This window comes from Palaemon carinicauda, chromosome 2 (assembly GCF_036898095.1).
Source record: "Palaemon carinicauda isolate YSFRI2023 chromosome 2, ASM3689809v2, whole genome shotgun sequence".
Lineage (NCBI taxonomy): Eukaryota > Metazoa > Arthropoda > Malacostraca > Decapoda > Palaemonidae > Palaemon > Palaemon carinicauda.
The window spans coordinates 120882910-120895409 of NC_090726.1; the positions used below are offsets into that span (position 1 = coordinate 120882910).

The following is a 12500-nucleotide window of genomic DNA, read 5'->3' on the forward strand; positions in this document are numbered from 1 at the left end:
GATTTACTGCGTTATTGAAAATTTCTTTTAAAGAGATTCATGATTTTCTGATAACACTTAATTCCAGGAAGTTCAATTTTTCATCGAGGTTCGTTTTCCTTATAAGTTTAACATATTTATTTGCATCAGTTGTGAGTATGTGTTATTAAATGTTTTGTCTTTATTGACAGTTTCGTTTATAGGTATCATTTATGAGAATTTTGATGGATTAGGTTTGGAAATATTTGCCTCATTTAAGTAAAAATGTCTGTTTTCATTATTTCAAATTAGGGAACACCTAAAAACCAAGTTTAGAATTCAATATTTTGACAACAGTTGAAATAAACAAAGAAAATGTGTCAAAAGCGTGTTTTCCGTGTCACTCATACTATATAAACCATTAGCTTGAAATAGTTAAACCCCCCATAAATAATAATATTAAGAAAGATACAAAAGAAGTATCGAATGGCTAATTCGATGTAGATTCCAGCTCCCCTATCTATTATTAGAGGATCTCTATGGAACGTGAAAGTTGATGACCATGCGATTTTGAAGAGTGTATTCTTCCGCGTCATCTTTTGGGGGAATCCTGAAAGCGTAGTTCATATCCAGCGTTGCCTTCGGAAATTCATAGTCCTTAGCGTAGAGGGCGTCGTCTTCTGTGGCTTTATATATCACTACAGGATTCTGGGGGTGGCTGTTGAAATATAGTCATTTAATTTCTTAAACAATGTCAGTAGAATAAACCAGTATAGTTTTTAAATAGTTTTCTCTGAAGAATTCAGTATACTTTTCTTTTATTAAAAGGAAGGCTTTGTCTATAATTTACGTTTATCCACTATTATGTAAAATAAAGCATGGAAGTATTAGTAAAATAGTAGGGTCAGACGTGCCATAAATTATTCTCTAAAATGTTCAATATGGAAATCCTTACTCAATGATAACCTAGAAATGTCTATTGACGAAGTATACATAGTCTTAGTAAAGTTAATAGATATTTATAGTAAATTTTGTTTTCTATTTGCAAATACAGTTAATATTTTTTTTCATTAGTGATTAAGGTGGGAAATCGTAAAATGTATTTTCATTTATAAGGTGTACATATATATATATATATATATATATATATATATAAAGGCACTGAAAGTAAAGAAATTTGCTGAAGGAAAAGCGATAATTTACATATAATAAAAGGAGGTGATTTGCCAGCACATTGAGTCAAGCTTCTCTTACTGAGCTGGCCCGAATATATTTTTGTAAAAGAATAATTACACAAATAATGTAAATTAATAAATTGTAACTGTATCTTTATGATAAAAAAATCGGGAGGAAAAAAATGTACAGTATATATTAAATCTAATGAGCACAGAAAATGATCACACAATAAATCTTGCTAGAATTACTTCCGTCCTTTTATCTTTCTGTTTTGGTTATTCTCATGGAGAAACAATTAATGGGTTTTATTTGTTTGTATTATTACCCTCCGATTCATTATTTCAAACATTTTCCCGTTTTGTTTCTATGAAATACTTTTTAGTGGTTACAAAATACTTAACGGGGAGTTTAATGTCATATTGGGGTAAATAATAACAGAAATGCGCTAATAATCATTGAAATGGATACTCTCTTTTGATTTTGAGCTATATCTCTTAAACTCTCCGTTTGGTTTATTCATCAATATTAAAAACTATGATAGAAATGCGCGTATTGACGTTCAGTCTTTTTTAAGGGAGAGGAGACGGCTGAATTTAACCTTATTTGTTTTAGAATTGGTTCCCGAGATGATGTAGTTTTTGGAGAGTATGTTTGAGCTTTCACATTGCAAAATGTCCCGTACCAAACTCAACTTAAAACCTATTCATTGTTTCAGCGAGGTTTTTACTTTGGCCTTTCTCAATAAGCGTCCGCAAACAGGAGTCCCATAGTGCGAGAGTAAAGATCGGACATCATATGATTACACTTCGTCTACCCAAGATACAGTAGTTCTAAAAATGGGCCTTGGTTAAATGAATTTATGGATTGTAAGAAATTTTATACCAAACTAAACAAGCAATCTTCGACTCTTTGCTTCACTGCTGTTAGATTAATCCTACTTACTTAGTGTTTGAAAATATTCGTTCTACAGTGTTAGAAAAAAAAGCAGACTTCATCTGCCCAAGTTCAAACCCTTTTTGAAGATGTCTTAAAATTGTTACTGCATCAAGTTGCTCAAATGCAATGACTAAAATAATTTAAGCTTTTAAGAAAATGTAGACTTAAACATCAATGCCTGATTGTAGATCCATGCAATTGATTTTGAAGCCTCTTTTTGTCTGGAGAATATCTTCGGGTACGTAACCTTCTTTACATCGCGTATTAAAAAGGAAATGATAAAGGATCTTTTAACAGTTCAGGGGTTCACAAACTTTTTAAACTGAAGAGCACCATCTTGCTTCCGGCATAACAATGAGAGCGCCAGTGGCCAGCGAAGCGACCCTAACATTTTTGGTGGTTCGGTGTGGACGCTGTAAGGACTCCCACTAGAATTTTTTTTCTTTTTTTTAGAAATATAAGCAATCATATCAGCAATTTGAAGTCACTTATAAAGGAAAATTTTAGAATTTTCGTTTCTTGAAAGTTAGCATTGCCAAAAATTAAACATGTGATTTACTTAGAAAACTAAAAAGAAAGAAAAAGACGGAAAACTGGAATTACTCGTATATGAAACATTAACTTTTCGAACTGATACATTATTTCTTAATCATGTGCATTCACATAAAAAAGTAGCTCATTTTCAGTTCAAAACTCCGCTAGATTGTTGATATAGTGAGAACCATGATCCTGAATTGCATTGGCCAACTTTTCCAAATTTTCTTCAGCAGTTTTTGCCAAAGTAACTTGCATGCAGTTTTCAAGTTGGTCCTGAGCGTATCTAGCTCACTTCTTGTTCTTCATATTGTCCATGAAAGAAAATGCAGACTTACAAACTTAGGTAGACCCAAATAAACACGATACTTTTAAAAGCGTCTGCACGAATGATAGGAAATCTCATTTTATCTGGAGTGATACCGAAATTTTTATAGCTCGAGTTTTTGTGCAAAAGTTTTAGCGTGGTGTGTGACTGGATTTCACACACTGCTGTTTCAGCAACTGGAAATTCATGCTGAGAGAACACATTTTCAATTTTTTTTTTATCAACATGCATTACATCGTACACAGTTGAAATCTGTCAGCATGAACCTCCACATTTTCAAACCTTTTCTCATACTCCTGACTAAGACATTGTGATGGTTTTTACACATAATGGGCATGATCTGTACACCGACTGGTGCTCGTGAGCACGATTTTAACAACGGTGAGAGAGCATTGCTTGACAATGCGCTCGTGCGCACCAGTTTAAGAATTCCTGTTCTACCTGAGCATGAAATCGTAAGATGGAAATCCTTTTTCCCTTTACAGTACATCTGCGATTGTTTATACACTTTTGTTTGGTTTTTCTTTTCCTCTCCTTGTCCTACCTTTCTCAGCAGTGACATACAATATTTTTTGCTTTTCCAATGCTTTCATCTAACTGTATGACAGCAGTCCTGATAGATCATTGAGTTCCTTGAGAGGTATGGACTAAAACATTGTGGATAATGACAAATGGATTTTCCGTAGTAGTTACTGTACATTTGCCTAACTTTGTTGTGATCTTAGTTGTCTTTCTATTTACGGCTAATGAATTGGGAAAATGAACAGTAAGCTCCTTGATTTCACTTTAATTCACCTATATTTTGACACATTTCTTTAAATCGCACCGCCAAAATGATAGATCTTTATCTTCTATGCTTGATTTCTTTCAGGTCAGAAGTTTTTATGTTAGGGCAAACATTTTAATAATAAGATTATATCATAGAAATAAGTCCACCTTATAAGAAGCACTGGCTCTTTTTTTTATATATTTGCTAGTGTTTTGTTTTCTGTCTTTCATATTGAAAATGAATATGCTATTAAAATGAATATTCTAGTTATTGACAATTGAATTTTATTGTATACAATGCAATACCAAATACTGAATAATAGGAAGTTAGCCTGGCATTGACATGAGCATGGAATGAGATGGATTAGTATCAAATAATCCTGGTTTCTAGTCGGCCATTTTCAATTTGCCTTTTATCAAGTTAACCTCATTGGATCAGCTGTAGCAAAATGTATCCGAAGTTGGAAAGGACAAATGAACACCGCCTCCATTTTGACATCCCAATTTGATTATTTGAGTAGTGTCATTGATATTCCCTTTTACCAAGCGTTATTCAGTCCAACAAAATCGGCCGTGGAACTATTTCTCCTATTGTCACATGTGACGATTGGGCAGATCAATCAAAAGGTACGATTGTGGTTGTAAGAAGTCGACCATAGAAGGAACAACATAAAAGGGTAACCCTAACCCTATAAAAAAGGAGGATTACAACCAGTTGCAATAAAAGAGAGAGAGAGAGAGAGAGAGAGAGAGAGAGAGAGAGAGAGAGAGAGAGAGAGAGAGGAGAGAGAGAGAGAGAAGTTTTGAACGACAGAATGGGTGCAAGGTCAACATTAAAGAAATCCTATGGTCAACAGACCTGTGTTTTTATGATCAATATGGCTTCAGTGATTCCTATTAGTTCAGTTTGGAGGATTATTGTTGAGGTAGTTGTTGTTGTTGTCGTCGTCGTTTCATTAGATGTAGCGGATAACGATGGACAAAATAAGATGAAATATCACTCAATAATATACTCCGTATACTGTATTTATTTGAAATTTATACTTTTGACATTTTATTGATAATTTGCGTGAATTGGTTGTCACAAAATATTTTGTTGCTTGAAAATTTAAAGGGGAATTCTTCATTTTCTATATATATATATATATATATATATATATATATATATATATATATATATATATATATATCTATCTATCTATCTATCTATCTATCTATATATACACACACACATATATATATATGTATATATATATATATATATATATATTATGTGTATATATCTGTACTTATATATATACATATATATATATAAATATATATATATATATATATATATATATATATATGTACATATATATATATATATGTGTATACTTATATATATATATATATATATATATATATATATATATATATATATATATATATATATATATATATATATTGTATATTGCATGTAAGCAGATAAACGACAGTTTTAAATTGATGATAATTTGTATGAAAATTAGACTATTTGTATAACGTTTGTAAGACCGCACGTCTAAATTGTGAGTTAACAAACCTTTTCACTTACCAATACGGCGAATGAGGACATGCAATCACAAACACTTGATTTCCATAAAAAGGGAAAGTTGTCATTAAGTTGTAGCTTTCGTGTGGATCTCGATCATTGATGCCAAGACACTGGGGAAGAAAAGGATTTCATTAGAATTTTTTTCTTTTTATCTTTTCTTGGTTATGTTTTGTGAGATCGCTCTTCCGTGCTTCTTTTTTTTTCTGCAATCGACCCTTTTATAGACAAGACCTCTAATTTGGAAATAAACAATTGCAAATGAGAGAGAGAGAGAGAGAGAGAGAGAGAGAGAGAGAGAGAGAGAGAGAGAGAGAGAGAGAGAGAGAGAGAGAGAGAGAGAATATAGGAGTAGTAGTTTTTTATTCATTGTTATGAAAATGATGTCAAGGATGGACTATTGTCAGGAGAGGTGTAAAAGTAGAAGGGTAAAAAGAGACCGAAGACTGAAGCTGCGATAAGAGAGACCGAATGTATGATTATGTCAAGATGGGAAAATAGATCAGTTTTCAAAATTATTGTTTGATTTATTACGTCTGTCGAGAGTTGCTGTTGTTCTGTGATTGATAATGAACTTAAAATTGCCATACTGGGAATTTGAAAATAATTCCAACAATCAATCCTTGAAGAGTTTGTCCATTAAAACCTTCATACCAGAAGATTTCTTTTACAAACGATGTCAGTTTATGGGTGTTTAGACTGCTGGGTTTTAAGGTAGGAATTTTAATTTTTCAAAGAAATATCAATATAACAGATTTGGAAACAGAAATATTAATTAATATTTAGCGAAGAGCCATTAATCTTTTAGTTAGAATTCCAAACTACGAAAATATTACTTGAAGCATCATGTAGAGGTTGGGTTTCAGAAATAAGGACGGAAGACAAATGAAGACTTGTTAATGCAGAGGAAGACAGATGACGAAACATATATACAAAAAAATTATAATAATTGAAAATGAAAGGATTATTATCAGAAGATATTTTGTTTGTAAAACTAGTATTTCCGATACACTTGTCTACAAAGAAATTAGTATGTACTACCGTTTTGCAGTATCCGTAGATTTAGATTAAATTCATATAGAAATATCTGTCCATCTAGCTATCTATCTGTCTATCTATCTTTCTAGGTTTATAGGCATATATATATTGATATATATATTATGTTTATTTTGGTTTGGTAATTTGGATGCAGATTTTTTAACCTTTCACATGAATATTTCATTATTTTTCCTTTCGGAGGTATGCAATTTTTGAAAGTTCAACCGAATATTATTCACTTAATTTCATCACAATTTGAGTCGCTTGGATAATGATTTTCTGTTTTATAATTATTTGAATGTTCACTTATTCATATGTCTGATGCATTTACGGTAAATGGGTGTATTCCATTTGGTATAGCCTCTGTGCATGTGATACTTGTATTGATTATGTGTTGTTACTAATTATTTTCTCCGTATTTAGTTATGGGTTTGTTCCGTTGTGGATCGCTGTCTTTATATTGCATGCTTCTACTCTACTCGGGAATTATAATTTATTTGAGCATCTGAAATATAGGATAATGAGAAGAGCTTTTGCCATTTAAGCAAACCAACCTAATAGCTTTTAAACAAATTTATGTTGGAGGTAACACAGCGCATACAATGTTAACAAAAACGCGATAATATTTCTTCTAGGTAAAATTATATTTCTTCATATTTTTGAAAACTATAGATATTGCCAATAGAATAGCATATTTAGTCTTATTAAATTTTTAAATTCATTCATTACAATGGGATAGTCATTAATTTCTTTAAAGTCTATGTTGAAATACTTCCTTTGTAATTCAGATAGGCGAGTCGAGGACAAAGGTAAGAATAAAGTATTTTCTGATCCTTTTATACTTACAAGTGAGATAACGTAATAAGAGTGGTGGTCTCGGTTTTCTCCTGGCTGGTATATATAAATGGCGTAGCTGTCACCTGTCTGGGAAAGAGAAAACGAACTAACATACAAAGAATAATGACCCGCTATAATTTGCGCTATTTTTGAATAAGGCGGACTTTTGTCGTGCAAGGAAATCTAGTCATATATTTTTTTTAATAAAGGGTAGTTTATTCATATTGTTTGACAGACAAAAATAACATTAATAATATCCTTTAAGACGTATGGGGAATGAAAACCCACTACCTACTTTTTAAATATGTATATAATCTAGGATTATACAGCATCTATTTTTATAACTATGTATTTAGATAAACACACACACACACACATAAAAACTATGTATGGTTAAACCAAATTTCAAAAAATATCGATGCTCTTTCAGTTTTTATTAACATATAAAGACATGTCTTTGCATTAAATAATTCACCTCAACATAATACATATTATTGAATGGTCACAAATCACGTTAAGGGCAATGGAATGAATCGTTTTATGATTTTGTGGAAAGCTATCACTTAATCTGTCTTGCGAGAGAATGATAAAACGTGTCTCTAGCATAAGAACTAGGATCTAGGGGAGAACGTATTCGTAGACTACAGCTATCAATCAATAGCTTTTGGACCCAAAATAATGACTGAAACCATACAATTAGTATTATTAGGATTTCAGGCACATTTCTCCTAGTTTTGGAGATAGCCGAATCCATCTTGGTTCAATGCTTGATTAGAAACCGTTGAGACTTGTAGATTTAACTCGTTGAGGGTAGAATATTCTAATGTTGATGCTCAAAGAATTGTTAAGGAGTAAGTTTTGAAGGACTTGGTGTTTTTGTATAATGTATCCTTTGTTTTATCCTATAGTTTTGGAAACAGACCATCCTTACTTTACGAGATATCTTAAAAGCTTCAGTAATTCCTCATAATATATAAAGTGAGCGTAGTGGGAATTATATGCTTATCTTATATATGGGGATATGTACAATCCTGCAATGTGTTACCTCGCTTTGGAAATTCTTTAATCGATTGAATGATTTGTCAACATGTACTGTGAAAAGAACTGTCATTCGTTTTAATTGTGAATGCTTTACTTATAGAATGAAAATAACTGAGAGCATGCTAAAATATTTTTCATTCTCAAAAGACGTTGGAGAAATTGCACAAAACATTTTTAGGGACGTGATGCACATCCAAAAAGACAATCTGATGCCTTAGAATTGTACTGTGGCGACACAAATGTTTCAAGACTTGACGATGAACTGTTACTGTGAATTATTGTTTGCGGACAAATAGTGTTATTGCAAATAACATTCGCAACAATGGAACATAATCGGATTGTAATTCTTGTTTTCCAACTTAGATCTAAGTAACAAATATGTTGTTAAATTGAATTATTTTATTTATAACCCTTCTTACCTCAGATAGTGCCCCTGGGTGTAAAACAATATCGTTTATTTATTTCATTTAATGAGTAACTTATGTTGGTATTGTGCAAGATATACATACATACATACATACATACATACATACATACGATTTAGAGCACACTTATTAAATTTCATGCTATTGAATGAATTATGGTAGGAGTACAACTATTTGATTAATTCGTAATTGATGCAGATTGTGTTCTTACTTGCTTAAATTTTGTCTTACCTTGTTTGTTGGGATGGGCAGAACATCACACGGGTGGTCAATGATTCGAACCTCTTTAGCTCTTGTTATGTTGTGTAGGAGGTTGGAGTCATACACTTCTTTCATCATGCTAAATAAGCCAAAGAAGGGTCATGAAAAGTTAAGAAATATTATTACGTACTCTCGTGCCTAGTGATATGAGATCATGTAATTACAATTGTGTTCGACTAAAACATGTTTCCTTGAAAAGGAAGAGGCTTTGTTTAATGTTAAAACTACCTTTGTTTTTACCTTCCTTAATGGCTTACGATTCAAGATGTTACATCTTTTATTACACTTTTACGAGTTTTTATGAGTTTGTTGGATATTACCTAAATTAATTACAGTTGTTTTTAAAAATCTTCAAAATATTCTTGTAAATGGAGGTTCCTTCTTTTTAACTGTTGGTACGTAAAAAGGAGGTAGTGTCTTCGTTTCCTTGTTCTCTCTCGTCATATTATATAGGACATTGTCCCAATCCTCTTCCTCCTCACTGCGATACCAAGTTACCAATCTTGTCCACCCTTGCAAAATATTTTCTCACACCATTTTACAGTATTTGTATATTACTTAATATTTTTCACTGCATGCAAGTTCATTAGACATACTTTGTGATTTACGATACAGCTTCAAATTTTTCCTTTTCTGTAAGTTCAACCAATACAGTTTCATAAGGAAGATAACAAATATATATGTTTAGACATTCAAGCCATAACCCCACGTCACTCTGGCCGTTATTCAGAATATTATTAAGGCTACAACCGTCATTGTAGTTACAGATGTGATATTGGCGACATCTCATTTTGTACTTTTGTTCTCTGTGACATTTGCTCACGACTGCTTTACCAAGCGAACAGATTCCAATACTAGTTTAAGCTATACCAACACTCATCAATACTGCACTGTATACAGAATGTTTTATTCCAGCTGTAACCAAATCGTGAAATGATCTTGATCTGGCTGTTGAATTGGTGGAACTTCAGTTCAAACTTCTTGCAATTGCTTGACTGTTGGACAGTTTGGCATAAATCTCGATTTATACTTTATATATGACTGCTCTATTTTAAAGTTATTAATAGAGGCTGTTTTTGTTTAGGACTTATATCTTATAAAATAAGAATCCTAACCAAAACAGCCACTACTATTTCTTTATTATTTATACAGACATTCAAAAATACATTTCCTTGATCTCACACGCTTTCAAAATATGCAGTATACTACATTAATATAATTCACTGTGAGGGATAGAGGGATAGATGCAAAAACAGAGAAAAACAAAGTCGAGAGATGCAGGAAGCGATGAAGTTTAACCTTTTTCTCTACACGAGCAAGTCATGGAATTTTCCCGAGACTGTAGAAGTTATTTTATTTTATGAACTTGAATTATAGGTGTTAAATATAAAGAAGAGAATAAAGGAAGAAGCTTCTGAAACTACTGATGCGCTTTTAATGTTATTACTTAATTGAACTAAAGTTGTAGGAAATATATACACGTAGAGATTATCTTTGATATAACAGCTGACTGAGGATGCAACTGCATTTTTGTACACACATACATATATATATATATATATATATATATATATATATATATATATAAAAATCATCATCATCATCATCCGTTGCCAGTTCACTGCAGGACAAAGGCCTCAGTCATGTCCGTCCATTCGTGTCTGTTTATGGTCTTTATATGCCTGTCTATACCCGCCGATTTTCTTAGCTCGACATTCCATTGTCTTCTCTTCTGTTCCTTGCTTCTTTTGCAATCTCTAGGGACCCATCTATTGTGTGTTGCTCTCATTATGTCCTGCTCACGTCCATTTATTTTTCTTACATGTTAAAATATCCTCTTATTGAGTTTGCTTTCGTATACGTGTTCCTCTTTTTCTTTGTCTCATAGTGTTATTCCCATCATTATTATTTTCATAGCTCTTTGAGTTGTAGTTAGGTTTTATTCTAAGGCTTTAGTAAGGTTCCAAGTTTCTGATGCACAAGTTATTACTGATAGGACCATCTCATTAAATACATTTCTTTTAAGAGAAAATGATAATTTACTTTTCATAATCTCATTTTGTTTACCCAAAGCTCTTCATTCCATGCTTATCTTTCTTTTGATTTCGGTCTCATGACCTGGGGAAACAGTTAGTGTGTATCCCAAGTACGTATATTCATTAACCCTTATTTGTCTCTTTGCATTTTCATTGATTATTATCTTAGTTTTACTTATAGTTTTTTCCTTTTCAGTCCTACATATTTGCTCTCTCCTCATTGAAATCTTTAAAACAGGGGATTACAAATATTATTCTTAACTTTCGTTGGTGTAATACCTATTTATAGTCTTTATATAGTATAGTCAACTGTTAACCGTTTTCACATTTTCCCAGCATTTAGAGCAATCTATACATCAGTAATAAAAAGGATCCTACTAATTGATCTTTCCATTAAGAACTTTTGTAACTCTAAAACAAGAAGTAATTACGGCTGAAACATTTCAAGGGCAATTGAAATTTATTGTTTTTAAGGCGAGCCCCATCATGACATAAAGTACTGAATGAATCCCTTATTTAAAAGCTTTGTCTTTTAGTCAGCCAACTTTTACTTCAATTCTTACCTGCCGGTGTTCATCTTGACGTAGGTCACATTGTTGAGAGGTTGAGCCGAGAAGAGGATTTGATCATAGCCCGAGATGTGCACTCCACCGCCTCCCGTGTGGCGAGTTCTTGGAACTTCGGGAATGATCATGTCTTTAGTGCCTAAGATGTGCGCTCGGATCCACCAGTCCCATGTGGCGTTGCTCTGAAGGAAGGGCAAGGATGGCCGTTAGCTGCAGTGTAGGGTATTCTCTTTCGTTTTAGGACCAGGGTTTATTTCATATTTATTCTTTGGTCTTGCATTTTCATTCATAAAACTCATTATTTATTTTAGGGGCTCATTTCGGCATACTGTCCGTTTGGCTTTCCTGTAAACATGGGCTGATGTCTAAAACGTTTTATTTTTATTAACACATACAAACACGCATATATATATATATATATATATAGATATATATATATATGTATATATACAGTATATATATATATATATATATATATATATATATATATATACATATATATATATTATTAATACAAATTTGTGTTAATCTATCAGTATATATTGTGTATACTTATGCAATATATATATATAAATATATATATATATATATATATATATATATATATATATATATACAGATAGAGTTGGGCAGTGGTCATTCGATGTTAAATTTCATTTTTTATTGATATTTGACTATTTCTTTTTGTAATTTAACCTGAATATATTTGTTTAAGAGTGAATTCTTATTTTATGTTTATATTTATTTACAATCTCCACGACAAGGCCTAAAATGTCTGGATGTTCTGCGAAGATCAATAAAGCTGCTGAAAGTTTACGCCAGTTTTTTTCTCTACAATTCCTACTAGAAGCGCCAGTCTATACCATATATATACAGGTGTGTATGTAAAAACGTATATATATATATATATATATATATATATATATATATATATATATAAATATATATATACATTATATATATATATATATAATGTGTGTATATATATATATATATATACATATATATATATATATATATATA

The 12500-nt window shown here is 31.8% G+C and overlaps 1 protein-coding gene across 1 annotated transcript in view; it reads right to left on the reverse strand.

Moving 5' to 3' along the window:
• Positions 1-495: 495 nt before the first annotated feature.
• Positions 496-12500, reverse strand: part of LOC137619666 (protein O-linked-mannose beta-1,2-N-acetylglucosaminyltransferase 1-like) — a 41449-nt gene continuing 29444 nt past the window's right edge. Inside the window, exons 9-13 of the mRNA XM_068349908.1 lie at positions 11475-11659; positions 8846-8954; positions 7158-7235; positions 5277-5386; positions 496-676 (exon numbers count right to left, since the gene is read on the reverse strand). Coding sequence (XP_068206009.1) covers positions 496-676; positions 5277-5386; positions 7158-7235; positions 8846-8954; positions 11475-11659 — 663 coding nt within the window. The remainder of the gene's footprint in view (positions 677-5276; positions 5387-7157; positions 7236-8845; positions 8955-11474; positions 11660-12500) is intronic.